Source organism: Poecilia mexicana, unplaced genomic scaffold (genome assembly GCF_051168715.1).
Source record: "Poecilia mexicana isolate PSO_F unplaced genomic scaffold, ASM5116871v1 scaffold_12, whole genome shotgun sequence".
Taxonomy (NCBI): domain Eukaryota; kingdom Metazoa; phylum Chordata; class Actinopteri; order Cyprinodontiformes; family Poeciliidae; genus Poecilia; species Poecilia mexicana.
Window position 1 is genome coordinate 27,208,631 of NW_028263381.1, and position 20,903 is coordinate 27,229,533.

A 20,903-nucleotide genomic window follows, 5' to 3' on the forward strand; every position below is an offset into this window, starting at 1 on the left:
ACGGTGTGTGAGGAGGAGCTGCTGCTGGAGCGTTGCCTGCCTCTCCGTTGCTCCTGCGGCTCCAGACTCGGCTCCGGCTCCAGAGGGACGGCATGATGCGGGTCGTCCTGTTCTGCTGCTGCCTTTCCTCTCTGCACCTCCTGCTGTGCGCCGCGCCGCTGACTGAGGGCGGCACCGCCATCAGCCTGCAGGTGAGTCCACACAACGCCGAGCAGAACCGCAACTTGAGCAACATTTTTCCAGAACCAGCAGGCGATAAATCAGAGCAGAACAAAGATCCAGGGACAGAATCAGAAACGAACAACAGGTGTGTAACTTCAGACCGAAAGTCAGGCTGAATGAGACGGGAGATGGAAAAGGTCCGAGTTACCTCAGAGTCTGGAAGCAGAAATCAGCAACAGGTTGTCCTGAAAGAGACGGAAAAGTTTAAAATGATCTTAGAATCTCAGAGAACCTGAAGAAATAAAAACCTGCAGATTGACTGAATACATCCAGAACCTGCTGGGGCATCACGGGGTAACTACTGGGTAAGCCCTACAAGTACCCTTCTACTTATAGGGCAGGTACTGATAGGGTACCCTATGGGATGTGTACATGGTCCAGGTACTTGTAGGGTATCTGTGGCTTTTACAAGGAATCTAAGGGGCATTTAACCCCCCATCCCTGGAGACCCCATATTTGGGGGTAATATCATTCCAAGAGACTCCAGGGGCCTTACAAGGTCTTACCTAGACAGAACCAGTGGGGTACTTACAGGGTACCTAGACAGAACCAGTGGGGTACTTACAGGGTACCTAGACAGAACCAGTGGGGTACTTACAGGGTACCTATACGGAACCGGTGGGGTACTTACAGGGTACCTAGACAGAACCAGTGGGGTACTTACAGGGTACCTAGACAGAACCAGTGGGGTACTTACAGGGTACCTAGACAGAACCAGTGGGGTACTTACAGGGTACCTAGACGGAACCGGTGGGGTACTTACAGGGTACCTAGACGGAACCGGTGGGGTACTTACAGGGTACCTAGACGGAACCGGTGGGGTACTTACAGGGTACCTAGACGGAACCGGTGGGGTACTTACAGGGTACCTAGACGGAACCTGTGGGGTACTTACAGGGTACCTAGACGGAACCGGTGGGGTACTTACAGGGTACCTAGACGGAACCAGTGGGGTACTTACAGGGTACCTAGACGGAACCGGTGGGGTACTTACAGGGTACCTAGACGGAACCGGTGGGGTACTTACAGGGTACCTAGACGGAACCGGTGGGGTACTTACAGGGTACCTAGACGGAACCTGTGGGGTACTTACAGGGTACCTAGACGGAACCGGTGGGGTACTTACAGGGTACCTAGACGGAACCGGTGGGGTACTTACAGGGTACCTAGACGGAACCGGTGGGGTACTTACAGGGTACCTAGACGGAACTAGTGAGGTATTTACAGGGTACCTATACGGAACCGATGGGGTACTTACAGGGTACCTAGACAGAACCAGTGGGGTACTTACAGGGTACATAGACGGAACCGATGGGGTACTTACAGGGTACCTAGACGGAACCGGTGGGGTACTTACAGGGTACCTAGACGGAACTAGTGAGGTATTTACAGGGTACCTAGACGGAACCGGTGGGGTACTTACAGGGTACCTAGACGGAACCGGTGGGGTACTTACAGGGTACCTAGACGGAACCGGTGGGGTACTTACAGGGTACCTAGACGGAACCGGTGGGGTACTTACAGGGTACCTAGACGGAACCGGTGGGGTACTTACAGGGTACCTAGACGGAACCGGTGGGGTACTTACAGGGTACCTAGACGGAACCGGTGGGGTACTTACAGGGTACCTTTGCAATGCTCACAAGCAAACTGTGAGGTATTAAAATGCTAACCCTAATGGGGTAACTGGGTATTTATGCTGTGCCTGCAGGGTACATACAGAGGTACTTTAACGTAGAGATGGGGTACTTTCAGGGTACTCTGGGGTTAGCGTGCAGCTGATGCCTTCAGGGTAACTATGGAGTATTTATGATCTCATCCAGTTTATGACAGAGTTTTCTCTGTATTAAATCTGTGGTTACAGTTTTACAGGGTGGATAATGAACAGAAAGGGAGACATCATGAATCATGTTGGAAAGCATCACCTGTGGGACGATTAAGAAACAAATAGCAGATCATAACCGTCACTTCCTCAGAGCTGAAGAATGTTAATTCTCCCTGAATGAGTGAAACTGCAGCCGTCAGCTGATCTAATCTGTCTTCATCTCAGGCTAATGGCTGCAGCGTGTTAGCCTGCTAGCCGGTTCTGGATCAGTCCGCAACATTTCAAATACGCTCAGTTATTGTTCAGAAGAAACAATTTGACTTGGTTCCCATGTAGCCCAGAGACCAGGATGGGAATGTTCACAGCTTCTCATGGAGGCGACCCGGCTCTGAAGAGGCAAAGGAACTCCTTCGTATTACATTTGAGAAACTAAGAATGTAAGCAGGAAGTCACAGGCTGAGAGCTTCCTGAGTTTTCCACATGTAACCTTTAATCAGCTTAAAGATTCTGGAAAGAAGAAGATCATCAGAAAGGCGTGTTGATGAAGACGCCAACAGAAACTCTGAACAGGAAGGAAGATGGTTGAGTTTGATTTGGGGTAACTTCCTGGTGACCCCGCGGCTCCTGGGGGTTCAGACATGGCCGTAAATCCCAGGGGGTTCGGGGGGTCCGGAGCCCCGATCTGGGAAAAGTCTAGAATCGTCCTACCAGAGAAGTCATGAAGGAAACCCTAGAATTTAAACAATATCAATATAAAACGGCAAAAGAAACAAAGAATGAAATAAATCCACCTTTCATCTAAAAAAATAATAAGGATGAATTTTTAGGTTATATTTAGCCCTTTAACTGTTACACGAATAAGAAGAGATTGAAACTGGAGCGGTTGAGCGTTAGCATTAGCCCACAGCAGAGGGGCCACTGCAGAGCAGCTGGCAGTAAAAAATAAACTTATTTCTTACTGTCTTCAACGTAGAGCCTTTAAAACCACACAATAAAATCAGAATAAAATAAAATCGTTAAGTTGAAGTTCTGATTCTCCCAGATATTCACCGACCAGGATGGGAAACCAGAAAAGGTTTTAAAATAAAGCAACTTAACAAGTTATCATTTAAATAACACATAGCTGGTATTGAGAGCCACTGCAGTAAATCAGTGTTTATGAGGAGTTTTATGAAGTCACTCATTAAAACTCAGTGAGTCTGAACCAAGTCAGATCTAAACATTTAAACTTTGGTTTGACTCTCTGGTCTCCAGTTTGTGGTGCTTCTCCTCCCTGGTGGCTTTTGGTCCTGCAGCTTGAGCTCATTAAACCTCGTTACATTTCACTGTAACGTCCCTGAGGTGGGATTTCCTCCGATGGGTTCGGGATGTTTGATGGATGCCAGAGCTCGTCTGGAGGGTCGCTGGCGTCAGGCTGGGAGGCGGCGGCTCGTCCTGGGGCAGCTGGTGGGGTAAACTCTGCTGGGGAGCTGAGTCAGCAAAGCAGAGGATAACAGACACTTACTCAGAGACAAACATGCAGCCGGGATCTGCAGCGTGTCTTCATTCCTGACCTGATCCCTGGATCCTGGTCCGGTGCTGACGGGTCAAACCTCAAGTCCAGTTTGGATGTTTCTGACTCACTGCAGGAACGTTTGGAGGTCATTTCAGCTTCACAGTCATTTGGCAGCCAGACGTTGGAAATATTTACTGAATTACTGCCAAGAATTTAATCTCCATTTTCAGCTTCTAATTTTTCTGTTTCATCCAGAAATTGTTAAGGCGTTGCATCAGATTGGGAAAAACTTCCCTGCTGAGAGTTGATCTGCGTCTCAATAAAACATCGTTTGGATCCTGGTGATTCTCTGCATCATCAGCAAAACAAATTCCTACTGACAAAATGACAAAAAATCCATCCAGATGGCAGCGCAGGACGACAGGATGAGGAACGATGAGGAAGCAGAAACAGATGCTGGTCAGAGGAAAACATGACAAATGAGATCATTTTCCTCATTTAGCTGAAGGAGATGAAGATGAACTCTGGGATAAACAGGAAGAGGAGGATGAGTGGGATGGAGAGGAAGAGAGGAAGGACGGAGGGGTGGATGTGGATGTAAAAAGAGGAAGGACAGAGGTCAAAGAGGTCAGCTGGTACGCTAACACTTAGCAGCTGGTACGCTAACACTTAGCAGCTGGTACGCTAACACTTAACAGCTGGTACGCTAACACTTAGCAGCTGGTACGCTAACACTTAGCAGCTGGTACGCTAACACTTAGCAGCTGGTACGCTAACACTTAACAGCTGGTACGCTAACACTTAGCAGCTGGTACGCTAACACTTAGCAGCTGGTACGCTAACACTTAACAGCTGGTACGCTAACACTTAGCAGCTGGTACGCTAGTACTTAGCAGCTGGTACGCTAACACTTAGCAGCTGGTACGCTAACACTTAGCAGCTGGTACGCTAACACTTTAGCAGCTGGCACGCTAATACTTAGCAGCTGGTACGCTAACACTTAGCAGCTGGTACGCTAACACTTAGCAGCTAGTACGCTAATACTTAGCAGCTGGTACGCTAGTACTTAGCAGCTGGTACGCTAACACTTAGCAGCTGGTACGGTAACACTTAGCAGCTGGTACGCTAATACTTAGCAGCTGGTACGCTAATACTTAGCAGCTGGTACGCTAACACTTAGCAGCTGGTACGCTAATACTTAGCAGCTGGTACGCTAACACTTAGCAGCTGGTACGCTAACACTTTAGCAGCTGGCACGCTAATACTTAGCAGCTGGTACGCTAACACTTAGAAGCTGGTACGCTAACACTTAGCATACCAGATAAAAATGATAAATTATTATAAACTAAGACAAGTAAACTAAAATAAAAACATAAGATTGATAAACTAAGGTTCACCTACCATATGCTAACACAGGGTTAGATACGCTAGGCTAACCATAGCTAAAACAAGGTAAGCTAAGATAAACTATGATAAAGTAAGCTAAGCTAAGCTAATGTGAGAGGATAAAAAATGTCTGAGGAAAAACTTCATGACCTTTGACCTGTTTCATTTGAGTCGTTTGATCTGGATCTGGGATCATCAGTCAAGCCTGAGAGGAAAACACTTGCTGCTGCTGATACCTGGGACTTTCTGTGGCTAAATATTTACTCTGTGGACATTCTTTCCGCTCTGCGCATCATTTACCTTCAGCCGACGGAAGGAGATGGAGCCACACATGTTTTGTGTAATCAGACCTTTAACAGTTTTAACCACATGTCCTCTGGTTGGCATCGCCTCAGCTCACGCATGCAGCCGGGCGGCCTGTTGGTGCCGATGAGCTCATGCTGCAGCTCCAGCGGGGATTTCCACACATCTGCAGCGCTGCAGAGGCCGAGCTGCAGGTTTCCACTCATGCAGGTTCCGACCTGCGCGGCTCCACGAGTCGCATCAAAGCCTCGGCCGTGTAAACAGCTGCTGGATGAAACGACACCGGGTCCATTTGTTTGCAGGTAGTTTCTAAGCTGCTGGGTTCGCTGAGGAGCCGCAGCGCCGTGTCGGGACTCGTTGGCCTCTGCAGGATCCTCCGCTGCCAGCGGCTCAGAAACACCAACCAGAGCTTCCAGATAAAATCCCATCCAACAGCAACACGCAGCTTCAGTGGTTACAAACGGGTCCGAAAGGCTGCTGGATGACACTTAAAGGCTCATTTGGTCAAACGTCCCTTAGCAAACTGACCTCTGACCCCATCAACCAGATTCTGGGACCATCCTGGGTTAAATTTACTCTAATTAGCAGAAACTGGTTGATTTCCAGGTTAATGTTGGATTTATTCCTGCTAAAAACATTATGTTGTGTTTGATCATCTTCCTGTTGGAAAAACCAACATGGCTGACAGAGTCCTGATTCACAAATAATTTATAAATGTCTCTAAAGGCTGAAGGGTTTGGACTGGAACAGTCAAAGTAAGGCTTTCAACCCAACAACACTGAACCTGCTAATATGTTGTTATCATTGTTAAATTTATTACTCCTGTAGTTACAGCATTGATGCTGTTACTGATGAAACCCCAGAGCTCCTGTAGCAGGCAGGTCGGCCCACAGCACTACTAGACAGGCAGCCTGAAACTGAAGCCGTTCAATAAATAATGTTGAGGAAACTGACTGGACTCAGAACCTTCTGCTGTTCCCACGTTTTCAGTGTTTCTGGAGGAGATCTGATGAGTTAAACCAACATTTGATCCAGTTTTTACAGAAACGTTCAGAGCTGATCTGTCGTGGTTTCGTTAGATTTCTCTGAAATCACCGAGGGAACGTAGACAAAATATCTACGCTCTGATGAGCGTTGTGGCCATGAAAGTGATTTAATTTACAAGGTTTGTGAATATTTCTGGTCAGAATCTCCAGATGGAGACATTATTACACTCCATGCTGACGACTCTGTGGAAATACCTGAACACGTCCCACAACTTAAACTGTGATTATGTGAAAACCGTAAAAGGAACCAGAATGAAGGTGGAGTCGGGTAAAGTCCAGCTTCCCGTCTGCATTTTAAACGTTGAACGGTGGTTCTGGTAGGAAGTGTGTCTGAGCTGCAGCCGGGTCCGTCCTGCCCTGTCGGCGACCTGCTAAAGCTAAAATACGTCAGTCGTTTCTCAGCAAGTCGCTTCATATTCGCTTACAGCCAGGAGCTTTTAAAGCTCTGCTGTGGCTGGAAAAGGTTTTGTTTTCATTCAAAAGGTGAATTACGTTTATTTATCAAGTACAGAATGTAACTCCAGCTTTTCCAGGGTGGAGATGAAACCGTGGCAGAGGTTTAAACTGGATTTCACTGGTTAAATTAAACTGGTTTTCCTCACAGAACAAAGGGAACAGCTGTTTCGTTCCCAGCTGTTGGAACTTGCTCCGGTCCATAGATCATAAGTTTACGGCGACAGAAGGAATGAATGTGTAGATAATCTGTACCAACATGTTTTATAGAGAGAATGGAGGGCAGGACGATCTGATGGGATCAACGCCGAGGAGAACCAGGCCTTCAGTGGCTCCATTTCCCACGTTCCTTAAACACATCGCCGATGGACTCAGATTTCTCTGCAGCCAGAAGTGTCTCCATCACAGACTGAACATGTGATTTACTGACATGAAGAGTTAATGACTCGTCTGACTTTAACTAGAAACTGATCCTGACTTCCCAGCAGGAAGGTTTTCTGACACGTCGAGGTCAATCACCTCTGGAGAACAATGAAGTTTAACTGGTTGAAGGACCAAACTGATGGGAGCTACACTGGTGGCCCTGACCCAGGAGGAGTGGACGACCCTGATCTGACTGGACTTCTGCTGGTTTCTCCAAACGCTCGCCCCGCTGGCTCAGCGGTTCTCTAACCAGGGACAGCTGCTGACTTCAGCCTGCTCAGCAGAACCAGAACCAGAACCAGCTGATGTCAGTGACTGATGGAGGAGGATGACTGCCACAGCAGCTCATTACCGCCCCAGACCTAGCATCCCATTATTACTGCGTTTGATGCGCTGCTCTCAGCCGCTCTGACGTCACACTGCAGCTGTTCTTGGCCACATGCAGGGCCGTGCAGAGGCCACTAAGGGCCAGGGGCTCTAAAACCAAAGGGCCCATCTAACCGCCTTCTAGGACAGAATATTAAAGCCTCTCAGCTTTCAGAGTTTAATAAACAATGATAAATTACTAAAGAGATATACAATCACAGCTCAGGAAAATCTCTATAGATCAGACAACTATGCATATGTAAGATATTTTATTAGTAATTTCTTTCTGCAGGTCTGTTTTGTTATAGGAAAGTATTGAAATATTCAAACCCGCAATTTAGCAGGATATGTAAATCAGAGCTGGTGGTTTAGCTCTGATTTACATATTTAGTCTTTACAGAATTAAACTATTAAAATATAAACAAGGCCCAATGCAGCCTTTAGTGACTGTAATCTATAAACAGAGCTGCCTGGTTGCTGCAGTGGAGATGAAGATGGTTCATTCAGGAAAGCAGAGCTGCAGCAAACTTTAACTGGAGCTGCAGAAAAAAGACAAAAACATCAAAAGTGTAATTATTAATGCATGTCACCATGAGAAAAGCTGCTGAGTTTAGCTTAAAAACCTTTTTTAAATTAAAATCACACATTTTTGTCTCATGAAGTGAAAAAATTATTTGCAAAACAAACTTATTTGCTCTTGTCAGAAATATTTTGTTGTTATTCTGAGTTTTGTTTGACTCAAAGTTTTGCTGTGATTCTCACATGACGTCGTGGGCGGGGCCTAAAATCACAGCACAAGATTCCTGATGTGAGCAAATAAAAGTTTGTTTGGCAAATAACTTTAAGTTCACCAGACAAAAATGAGTTATTTAATTTAAAAAGTTTTTTAAACTAAACTTTTAGTTTTAAAAAATGAATCATTACAATTCCAACAGTTTTGATCACAATTTTATTTTACTTAACTGAGTTTTTTTTTTTTCATTGAATAATTGGAGAAAAAATTAACTTGATACTCTGAGAACCAGACCATAAACTTAAAGTCTGGTTGAGTTTTTCCCTTCATTAATGACTTTTATTACATACATTTTATCTATCATGTAGTTCAGGTGAGTTATTTTTAATTCCAACATCCTTGTTGGTCTTTTATTTAAGTGCTATTCTCCTCCTAGCTACATTTACCTAGCCTATGTATTTTCCTCTAATAAATAGGTCACCATAATGTCTGGAGCTGTTCGAAGAGCTGCTGCTTTACTGCAGGTTTTGGACGGGCGATGTTTCCCTATAATCGATCCTGAAGAATGAATGATATCATTAACGATGCAGGGAAGAAGCTTTCAGTTTGCTAGCTTTGCTAGCAAAGTCGTTAGCTAGCAGCTAGCTAGTAGCACAACAACAGCAGCCTAATGTCTGCATGATAAAAATCCTGAATGATAGATCAGAACAGTGTCTCCTCCCCTCAGTAGTTCTTCAGAGAAAGGCAGACAGAGGCCTGTCAGTGTCTGTTGTATCTCATTACCTCTCTGCTTAAACCGCTGAAGCAGAAACGAGACTTCAACGTTTTCCATCATCTGACAAGCAGCAGGTCTGCTCCACTTTATTCACCAGAAACTGATCTGGAATCTGAACGTTCGCTACGTTCAGCTCCAGTTAGCCGCCTGATCTCACTGTGGAGAGGCAACTGGGTCACGGGCAAAAGGTCAAAGGTCACAAGGTGACCAGAGGGCTTATTATGTTGTACAAAAAAGCCAACAAAAAAATAATTTTAGTACATGTTGTTATGTGTCAGAAGAGGACTTAGGAAATAATAATACAAAAAACAAAATAAAATGGACCAAAAGGCTGGGGGCAAGGAGCAAGAGGGGCAGGTGCTCAGGCCCCCCCCCCCCCCTCTGCACGTGCCTGCCACATGTAATTTATCAGGTTTGAACCAGAGCAGGTCCTGCTCTGCTAGCTGACAGGAACATCACAGGTAAACATCACCTGGTCACGTTGAGGTGCCATGATGGACGTCAGGGTCAGAAACTGGGATTTATTCCCCGAGTTGTTCTTGCCATCTTAGCCAAGGCTTCTGTTTGTTCAAGTTGAGCTAACTTGTCTAGTTAGCTTGTAGAAAACCGACCCAAACCTTTCCCCTCCTGGCGTCTTCGTTGTTTTCATCAAATTGACGACTTTCCCTGAATTCACTCCACATGATCTCTTTCATTATGCCATAAACGGCGTTTCCTGTTTCACCAGAGCAGACTCAGCAGTCCAGATGCTAACCGCTACATGCTAGGCTACATGATGGCGAGCTACTGATGCCGTATTTGATTGAATCTTATCTACTTATGGATATATAAAGTTTAATCTTCTTGTAAAAAATGTTGGCTCCAAATCCATGGATAACCAGTCCATCGCCGTCCTCTTTAGGTTTACGATAAAATCAGTTTGGTTCACATCCTTGTCTGTCTGTGCAGCCGACCTTCAGCACTGTCACCATTTTTACGCCGAAATCAACTGAATAAAGCGAAATCAGGCTGTTTGGTTTTTGACCAGCTTTATGGGAGTTTGTTCAGTTCGTCTAGGCAGAGCAGGACGTCACATGGTCAGAGGGTGTTGACATTTCTGCAACATATTTCAATAATTAGCTTAAAGTATGCTAATGTTAGCATGTAGCACAACCCTAATAAAGTCTTTAATAAATCAGAAACTGTCCTCTGTCTGCAGGGATCACCCCACAGCAACAACCATGTTGTCCTAAAGCAGAGGGGTCGACACAAACAGGACACTCTGACCCAAGTGGACCATTCAAAGTCCGTTCTGGTGTCCAGAAATGAGACCGGGTTCTGGAGCCGTCCTCGCTGTGGAGTCCCAGACTACCCCAGAGTAACACCGCTCAGCGGGTCAAAGCTCCTGAAGAGGAGCAGAAAGGAGCGCGGCAAAAGATTTGCTCTGTTTGGAGGACGCTGGGACAAAACCGACCTCACCTACCGGTAAGAAGTGACCTTCAACCCGACTCCTCCAGACTCTCAAGGTCATCTGAAGGTCTGCTGCAGTGTTGGACCTGAAGCCATCCGTCCTTTTCTGGTCCAGTATTTGTTTGGTCATCATCCTTGAAAACATGTTCCTGTGCAGGATTGTTCGTTTTCCCTGGCAGATGAGTGAAGACAAAGTTCGGCGCATCCTGGAGGAGGCCTTTGGGGTTTGGGGTGCGGTCACTCCTCTGACCTTCAGAGAGGTCATCAACGAGAGAGCGGACATCATCATCGACTTCAACAGGTAAGAAACCCAAGAGCACAAAGCAGATGTTCTGGTTTTAGTTTGAAAACGTGTTCTGGAGCAATTATTAGTGACTGGTAATCGAACAAATGTAAACAAGTGAGTCAGACCTGAACAATATGTAGAAGTCATACCGGCTTGTGGTCTGCAGTCAGTGTGTTTGAGGGAATATGAAGGACGTTCCGAGTAACCAGTCCTCAGTCTGACGTGTCGCGTGGCGTCTTCGTCTTTGCCGTAGCAGAGCTCCGTTTCTCTGCCAGACCATCTTTGCTTCGACCTGCAGAGTTCAGAGAGGTTACAGACAGCGCTCCGCCAGTCTGATGCAACTTCCCAGATTAGTTACAAAACCTTTTAGACCAGGAAGGCTTTCTGGCTCTGAGGTGGTTCTGGCATCTGGTTTGAGTCGAGATCGAGTTCTCTCGTTGAATTTCAACCGGCGAACAGAAGCAGTTATGATCCATGATGCTGAGTTTAGCAATTGGGTAAAATCAGAGCGACAACCAAAAACACTTTTCTGAACACATCTGAGGCTACATTTACAGGCCGAGTGGCAGAAAGGGAGTTTCGTAGTTCGTTGCTGCACGGTGACCGTTTCTATAGCCAATGGTTTTCTGAGTCACTACAGAAACAGAAATGATTTATGTTGGTCAGAGGATGAGATCGGTTGTTTTGTAGGTACTGGCACGGTGATGACCTCCCGTTCGACGGTCCTGGAGGAATTCTGGCCCACGCTTTTTTCCCTCGCACCCTGAAAGAGGGAGAGGTCCACTTTGACTACGACGAACACTGGACGGTTGGCAACAGCATCGGTAAGATGTCTGGGACTGTTCATGTTTGTGTGTGAGAAGCTGATGTGATCCCTGGATCGTCTTCGTCTTTGTGAAGGTACCGACCTCCTGCAGGTGGCAGCCCATGAGTTCGGCCATGTTCTGGGCCTGCAGCACTCTCTGGAGCCCGACGCGGTCATGTGTCCCTTCTACAGTGACTCCTACCCTCTGAAGCTCAGTGAGGACGACAGGAGGGGCATCCAGTACCTATATGGACCGCCGCGGTACACGCCGCCTGACATAACTGACACCAACGAGATCGAACCCGAACTGGTGAGACCCTGATCCGGTTTGGACCTTCAGAGCTGCAGTCCTGATCCAGTCATCAAGTCTTTAACTCCCAATTAACAAAATAAAAAGGTCATAGAAAGACCTTCAAGAAGAACTTTTGATCAAAACAGGAAACTGTTCTGGACTGGATCAAGACTTTCTATCCCTGCTGCTCTGTTTAACGATTTTAGGCCAAAGAGTAACTGGTGTGTGTTTTCCCCAGCCGGACGCCTGCAGGACAAGCTTTGATGCCGTGTCCATGATCAGGGGAGAGCTCTTCTTCTTCAGGTCTCAATATGTTTGGCGAATCCGTGACAGGCGTCTGCAAGGCGGCTACCCGGCGTTGTCCTCGCGCCACTGGAGCGGTATTCCTGACTACATCGACGCAGCATATGAAGACAAGTCTGGAAACATCTGGTTCTTCCAAGGTACAGAAGAAAAGCCAACACTTCTGCTCACGTCTCCAAGAAGCTGCTGGCAGAGTCTTCTCTCCTTCTGAATAAAGTTTCATACCGAAGAAGTTCTTGAGGTCAATTAACTGCTGGTCCAGTTGGATCCAGACCTGAAGGGTTTGTGTTTCGGCTGCAGGCGACAGCTACTGGGTGTTTGACGCTGGGCAGAGGATTTCTGGCCCAGACTCCCTGCAGCGGCTCGGCCTTCCGGTCACCGACATCCAGGCGGCTCTGCGGTGGGAGGATGGCCGCGCCGAGAAGGTCTACCTCTTCAAGTCTTCGTTTTACTGGTCCTTCAGCGTCCAGGAGAACCGCGTCAGCGACCTCCATCCGCGCAGCACGCACGAGTGGGCGGGGCTTCCTGAACACGTCGACGCCGCCTTTCTGGACAGCTACGGTGAGACTCTGGGCCCGGTTCTGGTGAGACTCTGGTTCTGAGGGTTTCATCCATCGGACCTCTTTCTCCCTCAGGTTACGCCAACTTCCTGAGCGGGCTGTACTACTGGAAGTTGGACCCGGTGGCGCTGAAGGTGCTGGACGGATACCCGCGCAGAATCGGGATGGATTTCTTCGGCTGCTCAGAGTCTCCATAAATTCATAAACTTAGTGGCAAACTGAGAATAATCTGCTGAGTTATTGCCGTTTCATTAGGATGTGAACTCCTCACCTCGGGTACAACAGGAAACAGTCCCTCCCAGCTGCAGCCGGGTCCGGTTCTGATCCGGTCCAGTTGTCCTGGTGCGAGGAGCCACATCCACTGACAGCCAGTCGATCAAATGGTCGCTAAGTTTGATTATTAAAGGTGCTATTTCAGGTCAAACCTCAGTCATGGCAGACGGTAGAGCTACAGACCTAGAACCGTTCTCACTCCTTCGCACAGATCTGTGCTGGATGTTCTTTCATCTTTCACTGCGCTTCAGTCCTAAAGAAGAGACATTTTTATTTTTCTATATGCCATTTGTTTTTATATTTAAAGTGTCTAATCAGTGCAGGACGCTGATGATTCCTCTGACCAGTAAAACATACTGGTGCTAAACCAGTTCTGGTGACTTTGTGCTTTAAACTGTAACAGAAAAACATGAACTGGTCAAAACCAATCAGACTGAGGAGATTTCCCTCCTTCAGTCCAGTCGACCCGGTTCTACTGGAACCAGAACATCTGCTCCTCCTCCAGCTGCTCTGAGTCAAACCAACCTGTTCCCCTCCTGGCCTGTGGGGGCGCTGCACCAAGAACCACTGAAGGAAACGACACAAAAACCTCTGAAGACACTGAGAGCAACTTCCTTCTTCACCAGATGGAAACAAGATGGAGGATTTTAGCGGTTGGAGGATTTCTCTTTAGGCTAAAGACCAGGAGCCATTTCTGCTGCTAGCGCTAGGCTAACATGTTAGCTTTGGTTGTATTTACCCAGAATGCCCTGTGCTGTAGTTCACTTCCTGCTTTTCGAGTGGTCTCTGGTCTGCTTGGCGTTCGCATTCAGACTGAACCAGAGTTCACTTCAACTGAACCCAGACCGAGGTTTGGAGGACCAGAGGTCAGAGGTCGATAAGCATTCACACCTCACCAACTGGTCCAGACTTTGACTAGGCAAACGGACATCGCTGGTTCTGTTCAGGTTCCTGTTCAGTCGCTTCAATCCAACTCCAGTCCGTTTGCCTAGAAAGTCCAGTTCGGTTGGGGAGGTGTGAACACTAATCAACCAAAAAGCTGAAATCTGGTCTGCGTTCAGTTGAAGTGAACTCTGGTGCGGTTCCAATACATGAGGAAGTGGACTACAGAGCAGGGCATTCTGGGTAAATACAGTCAAAGCTAACATGTTAGCCTAGCGATAGCAGCAGAAATGGCTCCTGGACTAAAGAGAAATCCTCCAACCGCTAAAATCGTCCATCTTGTTTCCATCTGGTGAAGAAGGAAGTTGCTCTCAGTGTCTTCAGAGGTTTTTGTGTCGTTTCCTTCAGTGGATCTTGGTGCAGCGCCCCCACAGGCCAGGAGGGGAACAGGTTGGTTTGACTCAGAGCCACAGTTAGTTGGTGGAGCAGATAGTGAAGATTTTAAGAGTTTTTAACCGACCATCAGGAGGGAAACATCCTTAGTGTGTTTTAAAACCATGTTGGTTTCTTAGGGGGTCCAATGTGTGGCCCAGGGGCCGTCTGTGGTCCTTGGAGTGATACTGTTTGGACTATGGACCAGAATTCAGGTCCAGACGGTTGATGCACACAAATTAAATCTCTCTAAAATGCAAAGCAAAGTTTTCCTCTGTTTTGTTTTCAGTTAAATTTTCTAGTGAATTAAACTGAAAACATCCAGTGAGTTTCACTCAGAACTGGAGGAGCGATTCGTTTTCATCTGGATTTAATAAGATTCAAAAAAGAGAAACATTTACTTCAACAACTACTGGATTTTATTTAAGGGCATCAGAGTCAACGCCAGAATTTTAACTCGTATTTATGAGAAATGAAAATAATTTTCCTTGGTTCAGTTTTGCTCCACTTTGTGTTTTTCTGCCACATCAAATTTTAATAAAACACATGAAAAGTTTGAGATCCTGATGTGATGAAATGTGGGAAAGTTAGAAAACTGGCAGGTTTGGATATTTATATCTATAGATCTATAGATCTATAGATCTATAGATCTATAGATCCGTTGGTTTCAGTTTCTGAAAGAGACAAAATAATAAATTTAAAGCTGAAAATGTCAAACAATCTAAAATGAAAATGTTTTGACTTTTCAAAATTGATCATTTCACACATCAGGATCAATCGTTTCAGATCAGAACCAGATCAGAACCAGATCAGAACCAGATCAGAACCAGATCTGGTTCTGTGACGTTTCAACATGTTTCTCTTTATATTCGTAAGTTGTTGTTTTTTTTGTTTAAATAAAAATGATAAAGTTTCTCCTTTCTTGTGTCTCTGTGATGATGATGCAGCTGAGCTGAATCTGCAGGTTCTGGTTCTGGTGTCGGCCCGCTCCAGGTCGGTCAGAACCTGCTGATGGTTCCGATGTTTCTGCTCTCGGATGTTAAAACAGAGACGATCCAAAACACTTCAAAGCTTTCCGTCACTTCATCATCCGAAAAACATCCTGGATCTGTCCAGGAGCCCCGGGTTCTGACCGGGTTCTGATCGGGTTCTGACCAGGTTCTGATCGGGTTCTGATCGGGTCAGACCGGGTCGCTGGCTCAGTGTAAACCAGGAGCAGCTGCAGGAAATCCGACCAGTTTCCACTTTGTGTTGTTGATGTTGACAGGAAGTTCAAAAGTTTTTTATTTGATCAGTTTTATCTTTGAACAAAACCAGATTCCACTGGTTATTTTAGTTTGAACATTTAAAATGACAGAAATCAATAATAATAATAATAATAATAATGAGGAGATGTAAACTAGAGCTGCCAGCTGCCAGATTTCAGTATTTAGAGGCTTGTGTGAATATTCTGCGGTTCATTTTCAGATCAAACCTCTGGAGCAACAATCTGCTCTGTAATTATCCCAAACTGAAAACCATTAGCAGATTTTTCTGGTCGGTGGTTTTTGTTGTGAAAGAATAAAAATAAAAAAACAATTCATGACCTCTGAGAGGTCTAGTTAAAGTTTCCTACACATGTGGCCAGAACGTAATGATCCAAGAAAAACCGCCAAGCAGACAAACAGATGTTCATCCTGCTATAGCTCACAGCGACACCTGCTGGCTGCTACAGAGAACTGCAGCTGCTTCAGGTCTGAGGCAAAATGTTACAACGGAGGGCTAACAGGGACAAAATTAATTAAACGTACCATGGAATAAACACGTTTAGATCGTTTATTAGAGCAACAATTCACTCTGTAACTATAACTTTACTTTTAATCATTATTTTAGTTGAATTAAACTAATCAGACCTGAACTTCAGCGGTTTGGGATTGATGTGACCAAATGCAGAGAAGATTCAGAGCAACAGAATAAAAGGAAACTTATGATGCTGGAGAACAACCAGAATAATCCGGATTAGAAGCAGTTGGATCATTTATAACTGTCCTTCTTCCTCCTGGCCGCCAGGGGGCGGTACGCAGCGCGAGGCTGCGTCACTCTGTGACGACACGTCACTACGTCATGAAAACAGGGCGCGTGTGCGCTGGCGGCAGGTTTAAAGAGTCTGAGTTTAGAGCGCAGTGAGAAACTTCAGGGTGAAATCCGGGATTTAACGGCGGGATTATCGGATTACTGAGGAAAGGCGGGATGTCGGAGGACAGGTAGGAAACTCAGGATTGATTTGACCTTTCTGACGTTTTTCCGCCACTTTATTCTGGAGGGAACAGCGCGGACTGATGAACCGGTCAGATTAACTAATCTACGGGATGAAGTGAGTTGGTCAGCTTCTCTGTGATTCTGAATATATATTATTATAATCTGATCTGTTTTTATCCATAATCTGACTTTATTCGTGTTAAAGGGCGCCGTTTCCTCCTACTCAGCCTGATCCAGTTTATCAGCGGCTCTTTGTCTCATTCCAGCCGTTTAACCCCAGATTACCCAGATTACACCAGTTAAACCAGTATGAACTGGTGAGGCTTCCTCCCGGTTATCAGCACCAACATGGCGGACAGCCGCCGGAGCCTCAGCGGTCTGGACCTTCCCAGGTGTGCTGTTCTGACCTATGACCTGTGCCTGCAGCCTTCCCCTGCAGGAGCTCTCCTGCCAGAAGCGGTTCGGCATCAAGCGGAAGAGCCTCGGTTCCGTCGGTTCCGAGTCCACTCCGACCGACCTGGTGCTGCTGCGCTCCCCGCGGCCCAAACAGCCCTGGCCGGCCTGCCTGGGGAAGGAGAACCAGGAGGCCCGGTTCGTCCTGGCCCGGAGGTCCCGGAGGAGGCGGCGGTCCGGCTCAGGTGGGGACCCGGCCCGGTTCTGGTTCCGTAGGGTGGTCCAGGTGTGACTCCAGCTGTTTCCCTGCAGGTGTTTCCTGGGATCACCTGCCGGACGAGCTGCTGCTGCGGATCTGCGGCTGCCTCCCGCTGCCGGACCTGCTGCGGGTTTCTGCGGTTTGCCGCCGCTGGCGCCGCCTGGCGTGAGTCCCGAACCGGTTCTGATGGGTCCCAACTCACTACCAGTTCATTATTCAATTTACAGTCATTTTTATGATCATTTCAATTTCTGCTGAATGATCAGTTATTGAAACAACCAAGTAATCGATTAATCGCTAACTGGCCTCTTCAGGCAGTGATCGGCGATTATCGTATAGATCTGTTCTACCAGAACCGCTCCGGTCCAGTTTTAGCTTCAGCTGCTTCACATTGTGGAAAATCTCCAATCAGCCACGTTTCCATCCAACTGATCAATAATCAGCCACCAGATCAGCGTCAGGCAATAAAATGTTTAGTTTTATTTAAATAGATTTTATTTTCATGTTTTAATGCATTTCTATTGTTTATAATTATTTTAAATGTTTGATGAAAAATCTGCAGAATGGGATTTTTTTTTTCTTTCTTTTATCCAATCAATCGTCAGAATAATCGATTATTAGAATCGAGTTAGAGCTTGTTGAGTTTGTTGGCTTTTAAGCCTGTTAAAGGAACCAACTAGGTCCGGTTCTGGTTCTGGTTCTGCAGGCTGGACGAGTCCCTGTGGGTCAGTGTGGACCTGGAGGGCCTGACCCAAACGGACCCGGCTCTGCGTTTGGTTCTGAGGACCGGGGTCCAGAGGCTGCGCTGCCCGCGGGCGTTTGTTGAGGAACTGGACCTCTCAGAACCCGGGTGAGTCCAGAACTTCCTCCTGGTTCTGCTCTAGCAGAAGGCGGTCCGGTAAGTCCGGTTCGTGGTTCTGCTCTGGGTTCTTAATTAACCCAAAGATTCAATAATAAGATCTGAAAAGTGCGGTGTGCCTTTAAACCCTGCACTCAGCTGGGGTCAGGTCTGGACCTTGACTGGGCCATTCTAACCCATAATGCTGTATGTTCAGGCTGGTGACCTTTGACCCCAGGCTCAGCACCACGCTGCCCTATGAGGAACCAGAACATCTGGACCGCCGGGTCCAGTCCAGTTTATTTAGCGGTTTCAGAGTAAAGGGGTTGGATGTAAAAGCAGGCCGCACCTTTCAGATTTGCTCCAGTGGATTCTGAATGTTTCCGTGGTTGGAGCTGTACAGTTGGTGACTCCTGGTTCTGGTTCTGGTTCTGCAGGCGGCTCCAGCTGGTGGATCTGGACCTGTCCGGTTCCGTGGTTTCCCCCTCGGCGCTGCGCAGCGTCGTCTGCCGCTGCAGCCGGCTGCGCCGCCTCAGCCTGGAGGCGCTGCCGCTGTCCGACGACGTGCTCAGGTAACCGGGCCGGAGCCGTGGGCCGGGCCGGGCCGGGCGGGTAGGACTGGTTCTGACGGTTCTGTTTGTCCGCTCTGCAGCTGCCTGGCCCAGAACCCGGACCTGCTGCAGCTCAACCTGGGCGGCTGCTCCGGATTCTCCGCCGCCGCTCTGGCCACCATGCTGGACTCCTGCCGCAGGTCAGAACCGGCTCGGCTCGGTCCGACCCGGACCGGTCCCGGTTCTGATCCGCTCTGCGTTCCGCCTCAGGTTGGAGCAGCTCAACATCTCCTGGTGCAGCTTCAGCAGGAACCACGTCCAGAACCTGGTGGAGAAGCTGAGCCCCTCCGTCACACACCTGAACCTGAGCGGCTACCGGGACAGCCTGGCGCTGGACGGTGAGGAGCCAGAACCGGGTCTGAGCCGGGCCAGAACCCCTGCTCTGGACGCTCTGCAGGGTTTAACTGGACCTGGGCTGACGGTTTACCTGCTTTGTGATTCAGTTCTTCGACAAATCGTCTGCTTGATGAACAGTTCTATTTTGGGTGAACAGTTCTTCTGTCCCACTGAATCAGTTCCCATTTGTTCCAGATGTGAAGGTTCTGGTGGACCGATGTCCGGACCTGCAGACGTTGGATCTCAGGTGAGAGCGGTGGGCGTGGCTTCCTGCTGCCGTGTGGCCGGCGGCGGTACTGCAGCGGTTCTGGTTCTGGTTCTGACGATGTCTCTGGTTGCAGCGACAGCACGCTGCTGACGGCCGACAGCTTCCTGGTCCTGAAGCGGCTGAAGAAGCTGCTCCACCTGTCGCTGAGCCGCTGCTACCACATCCACCTGGCGGCGTTGTGGTGAGTCACCGCGGCCTAGTCAAAGTCTACACCCACTTCCTGGTTCTGACTCAGTGGGGATGGATTTAATGGCAGGCCACACTTTTCAGATCTAACTGGTAGAATCAGGTAAAGTTTCTGATCCGACCCGGCTGATGAGTTTGGACCGGAACCAGATGGAGCTTCCAAAGGTTCTGGACGTCATAGCTTAGTTGTCAGCTGGTGTTCTGGCTCTGACCCGGTTCTGGTTCTGTCCCCAGTGACCTCGGGAAGACGATCCCGTCGCTGCGGTTCCTGGACGTGTTCGGTCTGGTCCAGGACGGCCAGCTGGCGGCGCTGCAGGACGACTCGCCGCGGCTCGCCATCAACGCCCGGCCGTTCTCCGCCGTGGCCCGGCCCACTCCGGCCGGCACCGCCCAGCCCGACCGCACCATGTGGGGCCGCGGCTGCAGACTGAAGGTCCGGTTCTGACTGGAGCGGCGGGTTCCTGGTTCTGTTCAGTGTTCCTGGTACCGGGGGCCAGACGATGGACTCGGCCTCCTGTTGGGCGACCCGGCTGCTGTTGGACTCTGCCGGTTCTGATGACATTAAAGTTCTGGACGGTCTGCTGTAATAATGACTCAACGCTGGAATCACCGAACAATTTTAATGGAAGAGGAGGTTCTGGTTCCGACGGGTCCAAAGACGACCCAAATCATTTCCAATCAAAACCGTTCGGTTCCGATCCAGTTTTATGCTTGAAAATGTTGACTGATTTTGTCTGAATCGTGTTTGTATTAAACCCTGGAAGCTGTTTGGGTCTGAGTGATGTCATTTCCTGGTCTGAGTGATGTCATTTCTTGGTCTGAGTGATGTCATTTCCTGGTCTGAGTGATGTCATTTCCTGGTGGGAAACCGGAGGCGGCCCGACTCCTGGACCGGTCCGGAGGACGAAGTTGGTCAAAAATTAATCCAATAATCTGGATTATTTAGACATTAAAAGGGAAAAATTAGTCACTGTTATTCATTTATGATTTCAAACTAAATATTTAACATCTAGTTTGCTAAGCAGTTTTGAAACTAAAATTAAATGTTTAGCTAGAAAGCTAAATATTCAGAACATACTTAGCTTGCTAATTAGAAACTAAATATTATTGGCAAATTGAATATTGAGCTCCATATTTACTTTGAAAATTATTTTATCTATCTTGGAACTGAAAAATTAAGGTTCAAAATAGTTAGCAATATATTCATCTGGCTAACTAGTTTGAAGCTTCATTCTTGGCTTCTTGGCTAAATATTAAGTTTTCTAGCTACACATTTAGCTTCCAAACTATTAAGGCTAAATGTTCGTAGTTAAATATTTATTCAAATTTTGCTCACAAACTTTTTTGAGCTAAATATTTTTCCCACTAATTTGTTCAAAGTTTAATATTTCGCTTCTGTATTCGGATAGCTAACAAATCGTTTGAAGCTAAACATTTATCTTGCTAGCTTAATATTTAACTTCCT

The 20,903-nt window shown here is 47.4% G+C and overlaps 2 protein-coding genes across 2 annotated transcripts; both read left to right on the plus strand.

The window, feature by feature from the left end:
• The first annotated feature begins 24 nt into the window (after window positions 1-24).
• On the plus strand, window positions 25-13,146 carry LOC106927056 (stromelysin-3-like). Its single transcript, XM_015002355.2, has 8 exons — window positions 25-191; window positions 10,226-10,491; window positions 10,634-10,777; window positions 11,453-11,586; window positions 11,663-11,877; window positions 12,098-12,302; window positions 12,463-12,723; window positions 12,798-13,146. Exons 1-8 carry the CDS (start codon window positions 93-95, stop codon window positions 12,917-12,919), a joined length of 1,446 nt encoding a protein of 481 aa, XP_014857841.2. The 5' UTR covers window positions 25-92; the 3' UTR covers window positions 12,920-13,146.
• A 3,172-nt stretch (window positions 13,147-16,318) lies between these two features.
• On the plus strand, window positions 16,319-20,205 carry skp2 (S-phase kinase-associated protein 2, E3 ubiquitin protein ligase). The gene is made up of 10 exons (XM_015002337.2): window positions 16,319-16,552; window positions 16,974-17,185; window positions 17,253-17,364; window positions 17,906-18,049; window positions 18,475-18,609; window positions 18,690-18,788; window positions 18,859-18,986; window positions 19,180-19,231; window positions 19,326-19,433; window positions 19,673-20,205. Exons 1-10 carry the CDS (start codon window positions 16,539-16,541, stop codon window positions 19,881-19,883), a joined length of 1,215 nt encoding a protein of 404 aa, XP_014857823.2. The 5' UTR covers window positions 16,319-16,538; the 3' UTR covers window positions 19,884-20,205.
• Window positions 20,206-20,903: the final 698 nt, after the last annotated feature.